Source organism: Archocentrus centrarchus, chromosome 15 (genome assembly GCF_007364275.1).
Source record: "Archocentrus centrarchus isolate MPI-CPG fArcCen1 chromosome 15, fArcCen1, whole genome shotgun sequence".
Taxonomy (NCBI): domain Eukaryota; kingdom Metazoa; phylum Chordata; class Actinopteri; order Cichliformes; family Cichlidae; genus Archocentrus; species Archocentrus centrarchus.
Window position 1 is genome coordinate 19,459,588 of NC_044360.1, and position 22,270 is coordinate 19,481,857.

The 22,270-nt window shown below is 39.7% G+C and overlaps 3 protein-coding genes across 5 annotated transcripts in view; 2 read left to right on the plus strand and 1 right to left on the minus strand.

Moving 5' to 3' along the window:
- The window catches only part of dst (dystonin), a 104,477-nt gene extending 97,465 nt beyond the window's left edge, over window positions 1-7,012 (minus strand). Inside the window, exons 1-4 of the mRNA XM_030747585.1 lie at window positions 6,669-7,012; window positions 6,312-6,343; window positions 4,972-5,160; window positions 1,049-1,262 (exon numbers count right to left, since the gene is read on the minus strand). Coding sequence (XP_030603445.1) covers window positions 1,049-1,262; window positions 4,972-5,160; window positions 6,312-6,343; window positions 6,669-6,852 — 619 coding nt within the window. The 5' untranslated portion in view covers window positions 6,853-7,012. The remainder of the gene's footprint in view (window positions 1-1,048; window positions 1,263-4,971; window positions 5,161-6,311; window positions 6,344-6,668) is intronic.
- Window positions 7,013-9,452: 2,440 nt separating this feature from the next.
- On the plus strand, window positions 9,453-17,688 carry znf451 (zinc finger protein 451). Of its 3 annotated transcripts, none has more exons than XM_030748060.1 (13): window positions 9,453-9,577; window positions 10,534-10,597; window positions 10,837-10,920; window positions 11,045-11,158; window positions 12,393-12,504; window positions 12,697-12,844; window positions 12,953-13,079; window positions 13,170-13,329; window positions 14,186-14,333; window positions 14,504-15,978; window positions 16,054-16,122; window positions 16,359-16,424; window positions 17,548-17,688. In XM_030748060.1, exons 2-13 carry the CDS (start codon window positions 10,538-10,540, stop codon window positions 17,586-17,588), a joined length of 2,604 nt encoding a protein of 867 aa, XP_030603920.1. In that variant the 5' UTR covers window positions 9,453-9,577; window positions 10,534-10,537; the 3' UTR covers window positions 17,589-17,688. The 3 variants fall into 3 exon arrangements, with proteins under 3 accessions (XP_030603920.1, XP_030603918.1, XP_030603919.1); XM_030748058.1 differs by lacking the exon at window positions 9,453-9,577 and adding an exon at window positions 10,055-10,129; XM_030748059.1 differs by lacking the exon at window positions 9,453-9,577 and adding an exon at window positions 10,123-10,263.
- A 1,140-nt stretch (window positions 17,689-18,828) lies between these two features.
- bag2 (BCL2 associated athanogene 2) lies at window positions 18,829-22,227 on the plus strand. The gene is made up of 3 exons (XM_030748312.1): window positions 18,829-19,049; window positions 19,373-19,482; window positions 20,936-22,227. Exons 1-3 carry the CDS (start codon window positions 18,928-18,930, stop codon window positions 21,328-21,330), a joined length of 627 nt encoding a protein of 208 aa, XP_030604172.1. The 5' UTR covers window positions 18,829-18,927; the 3' UTR covers window positions 21,331-22,227.
- Window positions 22,228-22,270: the final 43 nt, after the last annotated feature.

Genomic DNA, 22,270 nt, shown 5'->3' on the forward strand with positions numbered 1-22,270 from the left:
TGAAAGGAAACGCCCTACAACCCTCCCTTGTCTACGCTCTGACCAATAGACGACACTTCCTCTCCGGGGTTCATAGAGTGATAGGAAGGACTGTCGGACGGGCTGCACTGCAAAAATAAAGGTTCCGTTTTAACGAGTCAGTTAACTCAATACTGATTTTAAAGATAAATCAAAACGATGTTAAAAATCGTATTTATCACAAGTGAATCTAATTTAACAGGGAGGATGTCGCCTGACTAGGATTTTAAATCTAGGCTGAATTATGCTAACGGCTCTTTTTTTTTTTTAAGAGTGCGCACAAATAAACTCAGTCACTCAGTACCGGGTCCTAACAGAGACCACGTATTTTCCGGCTGCCCGAGCAATTTTTGGCTAATTTACAAGACGTTTGAAATTGTAAATGTATCTTGTGCTGACATCAACTCACTACTGACCCACGGATTCCCAGCTTACATTGAAAGCGACACGTATGACAGTCCCTATCTGAAACACTGTTTCCCAGAGGGATTTTACAACACCAATTAGAGTCAAAGTATCATTTTAAAATGCTTACGTGATATAAAACAAGTTTTCCTTCTTGTAATTGTCTCACACTGAGACAATTACAAGACCATGTCACAAGGATAACAGCCTTTAATTATCAACCTCTGCGCACATAAACGCGTCCCAGGAGTTTGCATATCAGCAAATAATTTAAATAAAAATGACTATTTGACCGTTTTCTTTTTTAACCAAATGAATGATAAGAAGGAACCTATGTTAAAATTACACTAGGCAATCAATAATCTTTTGGCTGGGTTTAAAGCATCACACCCGGAATAAAAGCAGACCAAAATACCGTCACATGTGCCACAGATCCACGTCACTACAGACAAGCTCATGTCCCCAATTAAACCTGGGGCGACCAGAAAATCATACACCTTAGGAGGTCTCACATTTAATCCCTAAATGCACCATATAGAGGTTATAACAACATATTCGATCACTGTCTTTGTCCTTACAGCATATTGCTATCTAATATCTTGATATTAAGGAGACTGCCCCTCACCTGCGATCCTCAGCACAGCTCTCTCCGCCGGATCCAGCACGGATCCTCCCTGGATTTTTCTCTTGGACCGCTCATGTCTCGGCAGGTTCCAGGGTAAAGTGTCTCCTGGTGCGGGAGACGCCGATCCAGATTTAAGACTGTACTCATCCTCGTCCGAAAAATCCGCCGAGGAAGACATGGAGCAATGCAGGGACGGATTGCCCGAACTGGAGCTCTGTGAGACAAAAGAAAAATGGGGATAAAGGGGGAAAGAACAATGCTTGTCTTGAAACGAATGAGAACACCGCTCAAGAATTAAAACGCTCAGAAACCATTTTCCTCCCTGTCCATCGAGGGTCAAGGTGCGTAATGTGGACGCATGTTAGGTGTGAAGACGCACACTTGAGCCCCCAACTCCAAATGACCCGTAACAATAAGCGAAAGAGCCAAATGAAGGCGATGTGAAATCAATAGTATCTGGCTCCCCCGCCAGGTCAATAACAACACTTACCACTGTATACATGGAGACCTGTCAGCTGGAAGAAAAAAAAAACAATCTCTATCACTGTTATTAGCTTCCACCCTTCAGAGACATATTTCATAAGGCGCCACGCCCTTTGAGTGATGCTTCGGCCACGCTTTCGTCCCTTGTCGGAGCATTAAAGATGTGAGGTGATGTCAGATCTCCAGAGGGCTGGAGGGATGATACGCCGTGTGTTGTCGAGGCAAAGCTGGACCGTGATGGGAGAGCAGAATGCATGTGTCTGCGCGTCATACCCGGTAGCCAACAACAGCAGCTCCAACAGCGATGGTGGTGTTAGAGCGCCATCCTTATACCGAGGTTCTATGTTGCTACAAATAGCGACCTTAAACGCGGGGTTGAAGACAGGTGTATAATCCTACTCTCATGGTAAGGACTACACAACAGACCCCCCCCCCCCACCCTGGATCAATACTGTCGAGACTTTGCACACAATTACGCAAATGTGGACACAGAGGGCACAGTAAAACACTGTGCAACGAGGGCACTTAGTTTAAGTATTAAATCAGAAAACTATATTAAAACAAAACTAAATTATTGTACATTTATTTCCAGGATTGACTGATTTGGTGAATCCTTACACGTTATTTTTTTGTAACACAAATCACAACAAAAGTGCTCAAAGATAGCATTGGTACATGGATTACCTTCTTTTGCAATTCCTTGCTGCGCCCTAACACACCTGGGGTTGGGCAGCAGAACAAATACAGGCAAGCACAACCCGGTGGAGAGGGTGGGGCAAAGGTATGACAAGAAATGACAAAAGTGTAGTTTAATGGGAGTTAAAACAGATCTTCTGTGGACATGAAGACATTAAAGAACAAGTCTGCAGTCCTGCTGTTATTAATAGGTAAACCTAGAGCTTCTTCATAGTTTGTCAAAGTGGAGGATATTATTTCTACAGTGTCACAGAAAGTGATTTGTGGCTTAAAATAGCGGCTGCTTTCATGGCTGTCTGCAGAGCTGATAAAAGCACCATGGTGTTAATATTAGAAGCCTTTTTTTTTTCATTTTGTTGCATCAGTTTTCATCAGGATAAAACTCAGTCCTAAAAAGGCAGCTTAGTGTTGCAATTTTTAATCAGCTTTCTTCATAATTCCTCCTCATAAAATGGAAAACAACTGCATGATTCGAGGAAAGTTAGTCTTAATTTGCTACTGGAATAACTCTATGTTCTCAGAAGTCAGTTTTCACTTTATTTGATTTAAGAAAATTACAGGGACTAGCTGAAATATTAGAGCCCCCCCCCCCCCCCCCCCCCCCCCCCCTCCATCACTTGGGAAGGTAGACAATTCTTCATTAATTTTTCAAACCTCACATTCTTTGCCCAAGAGCTGTTGCTGATGTTAAAATTAATGCAACCATAATGAGCATGAAAGTTACTCCTTTACCACTGAAGACTTCTTTTGGTGAAGCTCTGACTGAGTACTTGCACAAAACAGATAAAATAATTGTTAAATAAATGTAATGCAAACCATATTTTTCACTCATGACCTGCTTCGTGTGAATATTAAGCTCAAATCATTTGTTTAAGTGGCGTTCTGCTGGTCAGCATCATAGATTACATGTTTAAAAAAAACAAAAAACATGCAAAATGTGGCTTTATCATGACAAGAGAACCAGTGTGGATTATTCATTTTACACAGATTGTCATAAGCTAGGCATGTAAATACATTATAAATGATGCATCATGGCCTAAATTAGGCCTGTGTTCATTTATCTTGGTGTTTTCATAATTGCATTCATGTCTGAACTGTTATTCTTATTGTCATTCAAGGAATTTGTGAACCTCCTTTTCTTGTTGTATTGTTAGAATAACAATACTGTGTCATATTGTAATTTATCTTTTTCCTCTTTTTCACTCCTTGGTTAAACATTTCATCTGTATCAATAAATGTATCAATAAAACATGGAGCACACAGTTGATTTTGTAAAACCTGTGGCAACAAAATATCCAACTTAAATGCCAAGTGGCTACAACACAATGATAAGTATTGCCCGATAGCTGGCTCCAGGTGAGTTGCTGTGCATGTTGTCTGGTGACCATTTCAATGATAAAAAAGCCCCAAACTGTTTTTTTCTGTTATCTAGAACATTGCAACACAATGAACGACTATCACTGGGTCTCCACCGATGACTGTTCTGCAGAGATCAGTAGGCTCCTTTGGACAGTTTGTCAGTCTAAACTTATACACTCATACTAAATAACATCAATGTAAAGCAGCAGGGGTAAACTGTATGTTGGGTAGTGGATTTAATATTCTGAATGCAGTCATATCACATTTGCATCAGACACATTCAAAAAACACCTGCAGATGAGATGATTTTGTGAATGTGGAATCCAAATTTCTTTCTCTGGAACTTAAAAATATTCCTAGATTAGAGGAGCAATACATAAAAAAAGCCAACAAACCAAAGGACTTTACTGTGGTCACTCCTTTGTTTTTTTAAGTCCCATTCTTTAAGATGAGCCCCTTTCCTTCTCCTGCTTCAGTCCTTGGGTCAAATGTTGTCCTGTCTCTCCTTACTTTACTTTTTAACAGCATGATCTGAAAGTGATAAAAGTATTGAAGGACAGCAGGTCTGCGTTTGTTTTCAAGCAGTGCAGCTCACTGATAAGGTAACAGAAGGATGTGGAAATGCAGGAAAGCTGAAGATCTAAAACTGTGGTAAGATAACAAAGTTGCACAAGGAGTGTACCATATTATGTTTCCAAGGGCACGTACTAGCGTGCAGACTAGTGTGACTAATTCAAATTATTAAAAGATTCAGAGAATCTATTAAAATGGGTGATTCACTTTAGAGCTTCTTACTATTACTATTAGAATTAAGTAGGATATGTTTGGATTGTTGAGAGTACTAAATACATTGACCCTTTAACGCTGCAGCACCTTTAGAATTAGTATGCTAATGTAAAAACACTGGGACATGGGGTATTTGTATAATAATACTTTATATCTGGTGAATTCCTATGTCTTTTATTTTCTTGGTAACAATAGTTAAAGTGAAGTTTACAGGATCTGTTGAGACTTTTTTTTTAATGGAAAACATTTTAAGGGACCTTTAATCCCCTTTTGATGCTGTATATTTGGAACACACACAAAAAAAAAAACCTTTGATCACTTATGCAAATGAGAAATGTTTGATCTGTGCATATGATATGATGATCAGGAACTGAACCAAATACTCTGCAGTACCAACTCAGCAACGGTTCATTTCATGGGACGAAACCATCATTCAACAGCACACCCAAGTCTCAGGTTCTTTAAAAAAAAGCATCTCCCCTGTGCCCTAGAGCAAGTTAGCACGCCTTTCCAGAATCAAACGTACACTGCCACGTTCCTGTTGAGGGGAGCAAACAGATCAGTCTTAATCATGGTTAACAGTGAAGAGGAGTACCTACAGGTTTACGTGTAGGGGTGACTTGTACAGACTGGTAAAATTCTGGCAGGACTCTTTTCTTCACTTTGCGTTTTCTTAGAGACGACAATGAATCGGGTTCACTCTCAGGAACCTCGACCAGATTGGGCTTTTCCTCTGTCACTCGAGCATGTATGCTCCTCCTTGCACGATGTGGACTGTGCCTGAAGCCCTGGGAAACAAGAACATGTCAAGCTGGTAACATTAGGTATGCATTAGGTATACAGTGTCAGCATGAGAAATTAGATTATAAAGATTAACTGTGATTGCAATTCAAGTTTCTTAAAGTAGAGGTGGACTGCTTTTACTATATATGATCTAGATTTCAAAGACACAGGTCTCAGAGACTGATTATACAAAAATTTTGGTCACTGAAAAAAAAAATCATGCTTTTAAACATGCTTATCATTTCCTTTTCCTTTAGACTCTCTCTGGTTTTATTAAGGGTGGAGGACACTGTTTTATAATATTAATGCTCTAAAACTATCCTGCCTTTGCTGCCCTTGAATATGATACTGAATCATTACCAGCTACAGTACTGAGTCAGTAGGGATTCAGTATCCTGTGGTTCAATAACATGACCTACAAAGGAAGGCAAGCTTTTGGTTTTGTAACTACAAAACAAGGGAGAAAGTACTCTGTAGCAGTACAATCCAGAGTAATAACACTGATATACCAATACTGCACTTTAAACAAATGGTGGCTATACTGTAATTAGTTTCCACCAACTCTAGCTCTTTTGATTAAAAAGATGCTAATCTCTTTCATAGGGCAAGTCAGGAAAATGAGTACAGTCTACTAAAACAGTTTTATCCACAACCTAACGTTCATTTTAAGTTCAGCATGAAGTGGTTTAAATCCGTTTATAATAATTCATTTGCAAGCCAGTAGCTTATTACTGATACGGTTATGTTTTCTTACACCATTTCTAGTTTTATTTTGAAAGTAAAAAGCGTAAAACGGAAACTTATCGACAGACATTGCTTAATGTATTTAGTCGTCAGCATCAAATGGCATTTAACATATCTAATATTGAGGTTTATGTCGGCTCAGTTACACGTAGCATTCCCATGTATTTCTGAGAACAAGAAGTAGTAAAACTGCAACATCACCCCATCATTTATTGACAACACATGCGCACTGCGCACAGCATAGACCCTAAAATAGCCATGCAGCCCTCGATAAAAGTCTAAAGAAAGGCTCTTTTAGGTGAAGCATTTGTTCAATTAAAGCTTAAAGCTCATATAGCCTGACTTTAACTCAAGACGTCATTTCTCCCGGCTATTAGATGACAAAGCCATAATTTTAAAAAGTTCATCCTACCTCTGATCGAAAATGATGCGTTCGCAGGCCAACTATAAGACAGATAACAGACGTTACAAAGAGATATTAGAATGTAAAAGAATAAAAGAATTGCAGATCATTTATGAGATAAGCATTTGGTCAACAATATTAACAAGTTTAAGATGCTTCAGGTTACTTTAAAAAATAAACAGAACAGCATCTTCACGCACAGTAACACCTCTGAGTCTCACAGCACAAACAGCTGCTGTATAACGGTCCTGACACTGCTTCAATATAGAGCAGATACAAATTATCAGACTATGAGCAATTACGTGTACATCTAATGTCTGTAGGCTGCACAAATGTATGAAGATGCGGCTGGCCTACGCTACTCACCGCGGCTCTTGGGGCGTCCAGAGAGCACCGATTTTATTGGATGCTTTCCATTACGAAGCCTGCGATGCCAGCAGCAGAAAAACAAAATAGTCGCAATAGTCCCCAGCAAAAGCAACAGCAACAGCAGCACACATTGAATACTGTACGGCCTTAACAGGACCAAAAACGCCGCAGCGATCATCATAAGACGAGATATAGGGCAGATCTGGCAGCCTGAGACAGCCGGCTCCTCTGCTGCCGTTATACCGCTGGTAACTCGACAAGAGAATAAAGACACTCACTGACATACGTGAAGCATCGCACAGCAAACCGTGGAGAGCGTACAGGTCCAAAAAGGACAGCCCAGACTATTGATATCATTATTGTGAGGTACAATGCATGACTCAGCAGAGACGCCACTTTAATTTATTTATTTTTTTTATCAGGGGGCAGGGAGAGTCAGCAGATTCAGCCCAGCATCACTGTAATCTGCTGCAGAGGGGTCTGCCCACAAGCATAACGCTGCAATAGTAAATAACACTAACGCGTGTGGACCTATGGATGTACTCCCCTGGAGTAATCAGGAGGGAAATTATATTTTTATTCAGATCTGGAGCATTATCACCACAGTATACACATACTGCATGCTTTTCTGAAATGAAATACCGTGTACATTTTCCAGAGCAGGTCCGCTCAGTACGGCTTTGAAACCTATACTGACAGGCGCTGAAATGAGGCAGCTCCTGTGCACAGACACTCTCAGGATTAGAGAGGACAGGGAATCTGATCATAAGCCAAAAAGGGTTATGTAATTTTTGGGATGAAATGACATCATCTCTCCTTCTGTTAAGTGAGAGACTCAGACAAGCAAAGTGTGGCAAGAGAAATACACGTGTTTATATCGCATATTGTTGATGCATGTTAAATGATGTGAGAATTAACCCATACAACTGCATATTGCCACTATTCTTAGATTATATATATATAAAGTTTTCAATATATGACAACATATACTTAGTTATATGGGTCATTCATATGTTCAATAATTTATACATCTAATCAGTCCAATAGTTAGACATAAAATATACCTTTTCAAATAAAACAATTGGCCTTGATTTTATTAATACATTTTCTAGCTGCATAGTCACAAATGTTACAGAAGTATAGCCTACTATAAATATCACTGTATATTTCCATCATACTGTATAAGTCAAATATGCAACATATGGGCTTTAATAAATAGAATACAATACAATACAATCACAATTCCAAAAAAGTTGGAAAATGTGTAAAATGTAAATAAAAAACAATTGAATATGTTATTCATAATAGAAGATAGAAAACATCAAATGTTTCAAATGAGATATTTTACTATTTCATGAAAAATATTAGCATGTTTTGAATTTGATAGAACCAACACATCTCAAACAGCTGGGATGGGGACAACTAAAAGCTAGAAGTAGTTATAAAAAGGCAAACATTTTGCAGCTGACAAGGTTCATTGGCAACAGGTCAGTAACATGACGTGAAAAAAAAAAACCTTCAAGAGGCAGAGTTTCTCAGAAGTAAAGATGGGCAGAGGTTCACCAATCTGCAAAAATTCCTGCAACTACAAATTGTGGAACAATTTCAGAATAATGTTCCTTAACATAAAATTGTGAATACTGTGAATATCTTATCATCTACGGTACATAATAACATCAAAAGACTCTGAGAAATCAATGCCGAAAATCAAACTGGATGCGTGTGATATTTGGGCACTGCACTGCTTTAAAAACAGTCATGATTCTGTCATGGAAATCACTGCATGTGCTAAGGAACACTTCCAGAAATCAATGTCTGTGAACACAATTCACCGTGCGATCCACAAATGTGGGTTCAAGTTCTATGTATTAGGCAAAGAAGAAGTCACATATGACAATGATGCAGAAATGCATCAAAAGCATGCATCTTTGATGCTACGTGGGTGCATTAGTGGCTATGGAACTAGATGCTTACACATCTGGAAAGGCACCATCAATGCTCAAATATACAGGTTTTAGAGCAACATATGCTCCCATCCATATGGTGTCTTTTTCAAAGATGTTTCAGCAAGATGATGCTAAACTGCATACTGCATATATTATAACAGCATGGCTTTGTAGCAGAAGAGGCCAGGTGTTGAACTGGCCTGTCCGCAGTCCAGACCTTTCACAAATTGAAAACATTTAACACATCATGAAACAATAAATACGACAAAGAAGAGCCAGGACTGCTGAGCAGCTAGAATCACATATCAGACAAGAATGGGACAATATTCCTCTCCGAAAAGTCCAGCAACTGGACACCTCAGTTCCCAGACCTTTATGGACTGCTTTTAAAAGAAGAGGGGATGTTACACAGTGGTAAACGTGACTCTGTCCTAACATTTTAGACAAGAGTTTCTGCCATCAAATTCAAAATGACATTCTCCTATTGCGAATCAAATATTGGTTAGTGAGACTTGCAAATCATTGCATGATGATATTAGGAACTAGGGTTGTAGAATAGAATAGAATAGAAATTCTGCATTCAGCATGGTAGAGCATGGGACATGAGTCACATGCAATGCTTCAAATTACATATATCTGTTTGGTGTTGAACAATTTATGTCTCCATTAAATAATGCTAAATATCAATCAAAGTACTGTTGGTGCCTCTGGCGGGAATATTAAAAGGGCAGTACTTCGCAACAGCATCGCGTCGTCCCAAATTAGGTAAGAGCGCACATGCGGACCTAGATATCTCGTATATTTTGTAGCTAGTCCACACCCCGTCCACGCGGCACACTCCGCGTACAAAAGAAACGCACCCCTACGCATGGCGTCCGGACCAGCTGCGTTTAGGTTGATTTAGGATTGCTGTAGGAGTGAGCTTCCAATCTACTAACAGGGCGGTAAACACAGGTGCAGGTAATCTCCTCGTCTTAATCTTATTTAAATCATGCTGAATATGTCGAATTCTGCCGTGTTTGTGACACATTAACTCGTCGACGATATCCGATGACTGTGTAGCACCCTGTGGTGATGGGAGATTTAGTTTCAGAAACACTTCCTGGAGTAGCGACAGAAGAAGTTGACATTAGATTGAGGATGCCGTCGCTAGTAATGTGTTTTTTTTTTTTACCAGATTGGTTGATAGTACTCAAAAGACAAGTCAAATTCTCCGTGACAGCTAGGGCTATTTAACGTCAATGTCAATGTGTGTAAAAAAAAAAACCGGAAAGGTTTGATTTCCATGTTATGGTCATCGAACTTCATGCAGTCCATGAATGCACCACCGAGGCGCACTGGCGCGTAACTTCTTCTTCGTTCGACTTTTGGAGTGCAGTTTAGCAGCTCGCAGCTCGGTCCTGCCGCTGCTGGTTAATCGGTATACTGCAACAACACTGATTTGAGGCCTGAACAGTTGCTGTAGAGCAGCTCCTACCTCAGAGGCAGCACCGAAGAGAAGTACTAAATGAGGTGGCGAAACGAGGAAGAAATTATGCCCCATGTTGAATTTCTGCACGGGTGACCCTTAGTAAATTAACAAGTCGTGTTTTCCTTCTTTAAAAAAGGCCTGACAACGACACGAAGTTTCCGCATCGTTTAGCTAGGTACAATAGCTGCACTCCGATGGGTATTACATTTTAATATCCATCTATTCAGCAGCATTTCATAGCTGCTGTGAGACTTAAGCTATCCAGCTAATACATCCAGCTAATACTGTTCTCTGTTTTGTTCATGCTTTACTAAGACGTAACTATTAAGCAGATTGCAACGTATGACTGATACACTACGAAACATTGTCAGAAGAACTGTCGCTAAAACACCATAACTGCATACTCCAGCTTGAAAATGTGTATTTTTTATTATGTTGCCTTTAGAAACATGTCCTCTCCAGTTGATGCAGACGAAGATGAGGTGGACGAAGAAGTGGAGTTTGTATCAGTAAGTTATGTGCACGCTTGTTATATTACATAAACAATAGTTGCAGATGATAACATAATCGCTTTTCGGGTTTCAGTCTAGTGACATTGACTGACCAAGTTGCTTAATATCACCTTAATGAAGCCTAATAAATAGGTTGCTGTTTTACACCATTCGTTCATGTATCGTGTTGTCCCGGCACTCATGATTTGGACTGTGGGTGTGTTTTATAAACCTGAAGTGTCTTTTGCTTAATTCAGGAGGGCCCTCTCAGACCAGTATTGGAATGCATTGACCTATTAAGTGATAGTGAGGATGAAGGATGTTCATCATTGCCAGTTAAAGTAAGTTGTTAAAACGAGCACTTAGTTATTTAATACTTTTATTAATAAGTTAACCTCCTGAAATTGTTTTTTTTTTTTTTTCCCTAAAAAAAAAAAAAAAATGTGTAATTTCTTTTAACTGTAGCTTGAAGATAAAATCAGCCGTCATAAAGCGCGTGTTACATCTACACTGGACAGACTGGCACACCAGGTGGCCGTAGAGAAAAAGGAAAGGGCAGATAAATGCAGAGCATTCAAGGTAAGGGTGCTGAAAAATAAACTGAGTTACTGTTACCTGTTGGGCTTTAATTAAGTGGTTATACTTTTGGAGTGTGCATCCTCACATCTCGTCCATATCAGATGTTTGCCTATTTTAGTTCTCTCATTGAGCAAAAAATAAATAAATAAAATGACATGACCATACAGACAATTTTAAAATACAAAATAACACAAAAGGTACAAACATTAAAATTAATCCTAGATAGTTTTCATTTGTAAGCATTCAATGTGTCAGATTCTGTTGTTTCATGTTTTATTGTCATATGCACACTAAAGAAACATGTTTCCCTGTACAATGAAATTCTGTCTTTGCTGTCCACAACAGATACCAGGCAAAAAAAAAAAAAATGTCCTCATATAAAATAAATAGAATAAATGATCATTTAGAAAACACACACAAAAAAACAGCACATGAGATACAATAGTAATAATATATACATGTATGTATATATTATTACTATTGTATCTCATGTACATGTATGTGTAACTATACAAATAGAAATCTGAGCTGCAAATGGCTATGTACATATTTGTTCAATTTGGTATATTACATCAGTTGTATAGTTCAGTATGCAGCAGTGTGTGTGCAATTGCGCATGTGCAAACTGTAAAATGTAGATCAAATATAGTTGCAAGTTGAGGTAGACCAAGGTTGTAAACTCCCATCAGGTGTTTAAAAGTCTAATGGCTGTGGGGAAGAAAGAGTACTTTAGTTTAGTTATGGTTTCCATTCAGATCTGTGCCGTCATTCAGCACAGCACCTACAGTAGCAAAGGAAAGACTACATCGCTTTATGCTTTATGTGGACTGTGTCTTAATCAAAATGTTATCAACTTTAAACTGCTGAAACATACGTGCGATGTTATCAGAACATAATATTTTGTGTATTAACTGCTTTACATAAAGTGTCATGAATGGCAGAAAACTCTCTCACTGTTGGCAAAACCTCATTAATATATCATTTTTATTTTTTCAAATGAAAAATTAAACTCAACTTTAAATGCCCGCTAGGATTTCTCTTTCTGTTTTGTTAGTGTATGGGTATGATTTAAGCCCAGTTGTGCCAGCAACAGTGCCCCCCTGTGGTCACAATAGATGGAAAACAAATAACTAGGAAAAATAACTAGCATTAAATAGTCAGCTGTTTTTTTTTTTTTTGTTTTTTTTTTTTTCCAGATATCTTGTAATGTTATTGTGTCTTTGTTCATTTTCAGGAGAAGCAGATCTTACAAAAAGCTCATGGACAACAGGAGCTGGCTGTTGGCTCTGCAAATGGAATTAATCAGGAAGCAAAGCGCTGCGTAGACATGTGGCTAAAGATGCCAGGTAATTATTAATCTGGATTAGAAATCTGTTGTAGTTTAAAAAAAAAACAGTAGTCATGTAGTCCTTTGCATTTCTATCAGTATACTAATTTTTTTTAATGTAGTTTTGCTGTTCTATTACAGAAGGGGAGGTTGTCAGTGGATTGTCTCTGTGGGATTTATCATACTGTGCTGTTTTTTTTTTTTTTTCTAGGTCTTCAACCTGGAGTGATCAGCGCTGGCTCTGGAAGAAGACACAGAGCTCCTTTCCACAGAAGTAACTCAACTAGGCATACTTGTCCCGTGATTAACTGTGGTCGAATTTATGATAACGCTTCCCTCCTTGATGGCCACTTGAAAAGGTAATCATTTTCCATTCATGTCTGTGTAGGTGTCATGTCTTGACTGTTTTCCCGAAGACAAATGGAGGTCTTTTGTACATAACATTGAGTGAAAGCTCTCATATGCAGGTTTGATCACTCCCCTTGCGACCCGACCATCAATCTTAAAGGAAGTCCATCAGAGTTTTTTGCCTGTGTTGCCTGCGGACAAAATTTTCCGACCAAAGAAGCCTGGAGGAATCATCTTGAGTCTAAGGTCTGTGCACTTTCCTGACTGTGTAATAAGCAGGTGATCGTTGCTCTGCAGTGCTGTGATAAATCAGAACTGTGTGGTTTTGATTACTAGGTGTCCTCATCTAGTGCCGATGGTCATAGCATCGATCAGACATATCAGCGAATTGTGTGTTTTGCGTGCCCTGCCTGCTACCACCTCTTCAGCCTGCGAGATGAGTGCCTCCAGCACATGTCAGCCAAAAACCACTTCACAGAGTCATTCGCTTTGAATGGTAATTTTAATTATTTTTATTAACTTTACATGTTTAGATGAGCAAAATGAATGGGCACAGGTTATTGAAAATGCAGTTAATAAGCAACAGCATTCAACAAATTTCTGTTTTATCTACAGTGCTGTGAAAAAGTGTTTGCCCCCTTCCTTTGTTATACTTACATGCTTCAGATCATTAAACAGATTTTTGTTTGTTAGGGCTAGCAGGAGAGTGATGTCAAACACATCAGCAAGTCCACTGCTAAATAGCTAAAAAAAAAACCCAAAACGAAGGTTTTGGAATGGTCAAAGTCTGGACTCAAATCCAATTAAGATGCTTTGGCATGACCTTAAACAGGCCGTTCATGCCCGAAAACCCTGAATTAAAACCATTCTGCACAGAAGAGTGGGCCAGAATTCCTTCACAGTGACGTGAAAGACTGTTTGCCAGTTATTGTAACCACTTGATTGCCGTACTTGCTGCCAAGGGTAGAACAACCAGTTATTGAGTTTAGGGGGCAATTTCTTTTTCACACAGGCCCGGGTAGGTTTGGATAATTTTTTTCTCCTTTAATAAATGAAATCATCATTTAAAAAAAAAAAAAAACTGCATATTGTCTTTAGGTTATCTTAACATTTGTTTGTTGATCATGTGTGATAAATATCCAAAAAAAATAAGATTTAAAGAAGCACTGCATACAGTCATAATCATGTGCTTTCTGAATGTGTTTTACAATATTTTTTATCAATTTTTTTTTTTTGTGTGTATTATGTGACTGTATACATTCTTTCTTGTATTTGTGGGTTCCCAGCAGATGCTCGATATTGGAAAGTTTCTAAATAATCCAATTTGCCTCTCATTTTACATTTGATTTTAGAGACTACAGGAAGATCGCTGCCAGTCCCTGTCCCACAGCATGTTAAGAATCGTCTCATCGCTTTGTGCAAGGATGTAGCGTTCAGTGTCCGATGCTCTTTGTGTCACAAAGTACTGATCTCCCATCAAGCAGCTCAAGCTCACTTTAAGTACGTTCATTTTTTTTTTTGTTTTGTATTTTTTGTTTTTGTTTTTTTTTTCCACATCATGTTCATGTTGCATCTTTTTTTTTTTTTTTAATATATATTGCATATATACTGATCATGTTCAGATTCTTTATGAAACAATTTTCTTTGACTCTTTTCCCTCTTTCTTTTAGTGTGTACTGCAGACAGGGCTGTGCTGTGGCCAAAGCTGACAAAACGATAGTGCAAGTTATGAAACCGCTGCAAGTGCAAGGACAGTGTTCTGTCTGCTGTAAAATCTTCCTCAGCCAAGCTGAAATTGAGAGACACAAAGAGTCGATGCAGCATGAAGTTGAACTCAACCAAACAATGGCAAAAGCGCTTCTTCAGCTTTGCAGGTTTACTGAAATTCAGCACTCCCAGAGAACTAAACAAGCTGGACTTGCAACGCCTCAAAAAAGTAACATGAAGAGCGGCGATTGTGACAGATTTCCAGCTAAACGGAAAAGACTGAGCACAAGTGTGAATGTCAGCAGTAGCAGGAACTTGACCGCGTGGTACTGCGAGTGTGGTCTTCGATTCTCAGATGAGGCTGCAGCCAGTAAGCACCTCCTGGCTGTGAACCAAATTTTCCATCAGTGTGGTGTGTGTGGCAAACATATGGGAGAGTCTTCCATTACCCGCCTGCATATGAGTCGCTTCCACGGAGGAGCTCATCTCTCTAACTTCCACTTCTACTGCCGTAAGTGCAAAGTGGAAATGCCTCGGTATGCAAACATCCTGTCTCACGTGTCGGAAGCTCACAGCGGACACACATTTTTCAGTGAGCAAGAAGTGCCTGAAGAGCTTCCCACAGCCGTTGATGCAAAGCCATCTACTAGCAGCGACGTCAACTTTCACTCCTCTGTGTCCAAAGTCCAGCTGAGCACAGTGACCTCTTCATCAAAAGTGGAGCGATCTTGGCTGTGCAGGATGTGCGAGGACATCTTTGACTCAGAAGCAGCCGTCCACAAACACTGCAGTGACGTGAGTAGTCACAGCTTTCAGAGATTTGTCTGTGGACACTGTCCTCAGAAGTTCTTCAAAGAGTCCACCGTACGGAGACACTGCATGAACGAGCACGATGGGCTGATAAAGAGTTCCTATTTCTGCGGCCTCTGCGACAGCATGGAGTTTGAATCCGAGGAGGAGTTCTTTGAGCACTACAAGAATCTTCACAGTAAGGACTACTACTGTATGGATGACGCTGAAGTTGTTCAGCCAGCCACTGCTGCTGAAAGCAGTCAGCTTACATGCCCGTGCATGAGTTCAGAAAAAAGTAAAGAAGACACGAAAGCCACTTACACACAGTGCATGAGGAATCTGGCTGCGGAAAGGAAATGTCAGTATGTCTGTGTGCCTTGTAGTGTATCTGTTCCATCCTATGCACAGATCAAGACTCATGTCCACACTAAACACACAGCCTTGAACCTGGACAGGAGCTTTGATGTAGAATGTGAGGCTTGCAAAGAGAGTTTTGTGGATGTGCCGAGTTTCCATAAACACTACCACTCGCAACACTGTACAGTGGAACCCTGTGTGAGTTCCAGGACCTGCAAGAGAGACTCGAAAGCAGAACCCAGCACTGCAAGAATACTAAATGCTGTGGAGATCAAACCAGACAGCAATGGTAAATCCGTTAAATTGACTCGCATTTAATGTCTGCATTTTCATGCAGCATTAAATTCTGTTTTCATGTTTGCAGAGATTGAAGATGAAACACTGGCGCTTTTAAACATCGATCACGCCAACAAGGAGAGTGATGTGCATGAAGGTAGGTACATACCACAGCTATAAGCAAACATATACTAAATTCTAAGGTAGGTATCAGTTTGTCAAATAGACTCTAATTTTAAAGTCCTGATATGTTTAAGACTGGCTTCCTGGAATTATCTGCATATTTCATGTTTTGAATGTCCTCTCAGAAATGAACACATGAACCCTTGTTTCATTTGTCTTAAAGTATCTTCATTAGCCTAACTGGCTAAACGGCTCTGTATTCGGTTACAGTTGAATCGGATGACGAAATGAAGCGCGCGCTGTCTTTGAGTGCAGAAGAAGCACAAGAGTCAGCAGGTCTGTATGCAGGCCATTTAATCTGTTTTCTCTTAGAACTGTTTGTCATTCAGTGCAGCCATAGGTTAGACTACATATTACTGTTTAGCTGGATTTGTTGTATTCAGATAAACATCCAGTACATTATATAGTTAATGATTGTTAGCATTGCCCTGCATGTTAAGGAATGAAATGTTGAAGGATAATGTGCACAGTGAGCCCCCCAAAAATATTTGAACAGTTGGTTCAGTGAGGTTTATTCTTAGCCTTTTGGGAGAGTTTTATTGCTTTATTATAGGAGCGGATAGACGGGAAAGATGGGATGGAGTGTGATGTGCACTTGCTGTCTGGTTGGCCAGGAATCCAACCGTGACTCACTGCTTGGTGCAATTTGTGCCAAGTCATGACAAAGAAGTTACTGTTTGATCAAAAGGGGGAAAAAAAAAAACCTCAACTATATATTTGTCTATTAAAACGATGTCAGTTTGACATTTGAGAAAGCACAAACCTACCACTTCAATGGGAAAGTAACTGGACGTTGCACAGTGAATGTGATGAGGTCCACCTGTGCTCAGTCTGCTAAGGATACCAGTGTAAACTCAGGGGAGGGTACAGGGAGTGGAAACTATCCACCTCACAGCGTGGGACTATTAGGATTAAATTTGTAAAATAGCATGCACAGAAAGTCTGCATGTTTTGTTAGGTGTTATTTTTAGACCAGTCCAAATTTGGCATTCATGGATTTGATGGTGGAACTTTTGAACGGACAAAGAAATTCCAATCACTGTCCAGAATCTGGGTTTCATGAAAGCATGAAACCCAAAACAAAGCTGCTGCCTGCTGAGAATATTTTTCCCAGGAGAAAATCTTAGAATGACTCACTGTGTGCTCACATCAGTCTTTAGAGCACCTGTGAGATGTCATGGAGGGGGGTCATTTAACGGTTTTGCTGGCTCAAACATGGAGGAACCCTTTTAGAGCCGATATAAATAAATTTGGAGGCTTGAAAGAATAGAAATGTTAATATTATGACATTATGGTCAACATAAAACTTTCTCAGTATTGTTGAAATGATGCAGTTTCTAGTGTTCTATGTGGACATACCGTTATACACGTTTCTATATCATATTATTTGTTTTTGCAGAGTTGGAAGAAGCTCTCAAAAGAAGTCTTCTGGAGTTCTGAGAAGCTGGTAGTGTTTTTGTAGCGTGCTGTTCATTGAACATTATACTGGAATGTTTTGTACAAGGTAATGTGTTCAGAATACAATAAATAAATAAATGTTTGTCCCGTCTTTTACTTTTTTTTGCACATGCCAGTACTTGCAGTAAATGGACACCAACCAGATCATACTGAATTAGGCAAATTGCATTTTTGTAAGCTCATCTTAACACTGTTGTGAAGAGCCTGGGTGTTTCAACATGTGCTATAGATGGCATCAACTACACTGTGAGATGCCTGAGCTGAACACGTGACCACAGAGCTGTGTCTCCAGTTGCACTATGTTTTCATGATAGATGTGAAATCCAGTGTATTGTATGTCAGACTTTCTTCAGATGGTGTCATGTGAGCCCTGATTTTCTATGGTAGAATATTAGATTGTTTATTAAGGAAAAAGCTAAGAGATTAAAATTAATGTTGAGTAGAATTGACTTTAGCTTATTGGTTTGGCCCTTCACAACAGTCCCAGTTTCTCATGTGACCCCTTGGGAAAATTAATTGCCCACCCCTGCATACACTGATCTGGGTGAAGATTAAAAAAACAAATTCCTTTTGAGGTGGATTAACACTGCAAATTGGCATTCAGAATTTTTGTGCTGTACTGAAATGAAATACATGCACAAATTTAAAAAGGCGCATTCATCCTCTCAGATGCTACAAAAGATGATTTGTGTCAAATTCATTTATAGTTAAGTCAGATAATGGAAACAGGAGGCAAGTCATGGTGTACATCAGCGCTGGGCTCCTGGTTGTAGAATTTGGCAGCTCCAGCTACTATGCCAGAGGTGAAGTTGTCTATGTGAATGTATGGGACTGGTGGAGAAACTCATTTAAATCTCAAGCAGTTCATTTACCTTCAGTAATTTATGCAGCATAATACTTTAGTCATTGATGGGAGCATTGAAGAGTTTCAGTGTTGGATTCAGTTGCTTAGTTTGACTAATTTGGTTGCACTTAAAATAGTGACTGTTAGGAAATTAAACAAACTCACCTACAAGACAAAAACATCTTTAAGGGTAACTCAAATTATAGCTAGAGCCACAGATTTCTGGAGACCACCCGGCTGTTCTCGGGGTCCTCGAGGGGGTCCTCGGACCCTACATTTGGAACCACACTTCTGGGCTCCTCGGGAAACTTCTACGAGGAGTGAGTGAAGGAAGTTGCAGCCCATGTTAGGAAATGTTCTCCCAGGGGCGCTGCTGCAGCAGCCGGAGGAGCCACAGTCAGCTAGACAGCTCAGAGTGTTGACCGCACACGGGATCTGTTTTTACTCCGGGACGGATCGTTTTGTAACGTATTCATCATGGCTCAAGCAAAAATACAGGCGAAGATGAACGAAGCTATCTCGAGCAAGTTCAGTAGGACACTCTCCATGGCAGATCGCTCGGGACGGCTGCTGGAAAGTTTGGACCAGCTGGAAATGAGGTACAGTTAAAGTAACGGGCCTTACCATGTGCTTAATGCTGAGCCATTAATTTAAGCACTGTATACGCGATTTCATACTGCTCACATCTCCTATAACAAGTTAAAATAGCTCTTTTATGTGAGCCTTGAAAGTATAATTATAATTTGAAGCGTGAAAAGTGCTCTCGGTAACAGGGAGTAGGCGCCTTGCCCTCCTAGAAAAAGCACTTACAAATGCACTAATATAGTACAGGTGGATTGTTGTTGCATAGTTCACAGCCTCATTATTATTACTCTCGCAGTTTAAGGAGGGTTTTCAGTGGATGGTTTCTTGTCTCTTACAGGGTGGAGGCTTTACGCGAAGCGGCATCGGCCATGGAGCAGGAAAGGGAGTGCATCCTGGAAATGATTCAGTCTATACAGAACAGTCAAGAAATGCGTAACATCTGTGCCGGTGAGGCTGCTGACTCTCACTCAAACGCAAAAGTCAGGCGCTGCTTGATGTCAGTGGGAAGATATAGCCTCCTAGTATCATTTTTCTGTGTTTTGAATTTTTTTTTTCTTATTTTTTGCTCTGATGTCACGGTAACATAGTGATCCAGTGAGAACACGCTCTCTAAGTTAACTTTATTATTGGGTGGTGATGTTCAACAGCGTCTGGGGATTTGAAAAGAACAAGGCAACAAGATTTTTGTCCTCCACCCGAGCCCAAGTCTACAGCTCACGGGTTTCATTTATACATTGAGCTGCATTTTAAAGGACGCACAAAAACAGAAAGCCATCTGCAGTTTTTATCTGATTATAGGCATTACACTTCCTGGTTCCAAAGAAAGTGTCCATGTGAAACAGTAGTCATTACTACAGTGATAGGCAGTGTGCAATACAGTGCATTATATTTTTGCTAGGAAATAGATGCAGCTATTTATTGAAACATATACAAACATATATGGAAAAACTGTGTACAATTTTAACAAGCTTAAAAGTCTTTAAGTAGTCTCCAGGAATGGTTCTCCAGGCTTCTTGAAGGACATTCAAATCTCTTCTTTGGGTGCCGGCTGCCTTTGGTGCCGTTCACTGCTTCAATAATGTTGCGGTCCAGGCTCTAGGGAGGCTAGTCCATTACTCATTGAGTTCCATTATGGGTTTTATCTGTCAAGCTTTTAGTGCATTTTCAATGTGTTTGGGATCATTGTCATGCTGAAAAATTGAACAGTTGACTATCAGATGCTTTCCAGATGGTACTGCATGAAGGATCAAAATGTGTTTGTGCTTTTCTGTGTTTATAATTCCATCAATTCTGACAAGCTCTCCAACACCACTGGCTGAAATGTAGCCCCAAACCATGACAGAGCCTCCACTGTTTTACAGATCATTTTGGGTAATTCTGCATATCTCAGACTTTTCTCCGTTTCCCTTGCTTAAGAAAGGGTTCTTAACAGCCACACTTCCACTTTCTGATGAGGCTTCAGTGAACAGTAGATGGATCTGGTGGATCAAGGGCAGATGCATATCTCAGGTCCTGTCAAGGCTTTTCCTGGATTTTTTTGTTTGTTTGTTTGTTTGTTTGTTTCTTAAGGATCTGACTTTCAGTTACTGTTCATCTGCTGTAGATAATATTTTAGGCCGACCACTTCCCTCTGATTTAAAAAAAAAAAAAAAAAAAAAAAAATGGTTGCCTTGCAAATCTCAGGTGTAGACTTGCAAGGCCGGCCTGTTGTATTACATTGCATCAAATTTGATTGGGATCCACCATGTATTGATATGATTACACTTACCTAAGTGTGTCCCTGGGCTGAGGTAAACTGAGCACAATCATGAAGATGGAAACTTTACATAGTGTGTGGTAAGCGTATCTTTTCCCTTAAAGATGCAACACTGATTTCTTTCATGTTCTTTGTGTCTCTTAGGAGAGAGAGAGGAGTTGACTTTAACTGCCGACCGTCTGATGGGCCGGACGCTGTCCGTGGAAATCTCCGTTGGGACAATTAGAAACCCACAGCAGGAGGAGGCGCTATGCAAGGCCACGTCTATCATAGATGAAGTAGTGAAAAAGTTGCTGGACGACATGGACGGGAGCAGGCAGAAGCTGCTGGCCCTGCATGCCGCCTGCGTGACCGAGGCAACCGCCGTTCCCATCAACCAAAAGTTTCAGGCCATCGTGATCAGCTGTGCTCTGGAGGACCAGAAGAAGATAAAGCGGAGGCTGGAGACTCTGTTGAGAAATGTTGAAAGTGCTGAAAAGAACATCAAGATTATGGATCATCAAAAACTTGAGAACACACAAGAAAATGGTAGTCAGTAAGACTTCTCACCAAAGCATAAAATGCTCACTGAAAAATATTGTAACTGTGTACTAACTTTCAGAATGCTGCTACTTGTAGCAAGAAAAGCGCTTATGGTAAAAGTACTGTGACGCTGAACCTTAAGCAAAAACATCAAGTTTTACCAAATCATTGTAATTTTTACATAGATTTACTTAATATTGGTTGCCTAATGTATATACACTATACACAATGTGTGTTCACGTATGCACCTAGATGCAATGTGCCACTCAAGATTGGATCACATTAGAACATCCAATTCTGATAATATAGCCTCTAATATGTCAGCAATTATTTTTTTTTTTTTTTTTAGGTTATACAACAGTGTGACTAACAATTAAACAATAATCTTTATTCACATGCCAAAGAAACTGAGTGATTTGGCATCTGGACTAACCAATAATGAATTAAATAAAGCAAGCTCTTTTTCAGTTTCACTGCCTAACTTTTAAAATTGAGTAGTTGGTACAGATTTTGTATGTGCATGCACTACCTCTTTGTGTGAAAGCAACACAAGACACATGGATTTTAGTTTGTATTTGCACATAGCAGTTTTTATTTCAGATCACGTGTCAAAAAAGTTGAGTCTTTAAATATATGGTATTTTTCAGCAGTCAAGCTACTAGCTGGCTTTCCTTGGACCTTCTCAAAGTTTTGATGTGAGTGCTGTGGTAGGCAGTTCATTATTACTTTGGTACTGATTTCTTTTTAACCATTAATAAGATGGATATTATATTCCTTCATAAAAGTCATTTTTAAGAAGGTTCTGCTATGAGAAGAGTTGATACTAAAGAGAAATGCTTCCTCGGTTTTGAGCTGTGCTGATACATCACAGTACTGACAAGAACTACCACTGAATTAAATGTGTATTCTTTCAAGTGCAAGTGCCTCTATTTATTCTGGTATGTCTGCAGACAGCTT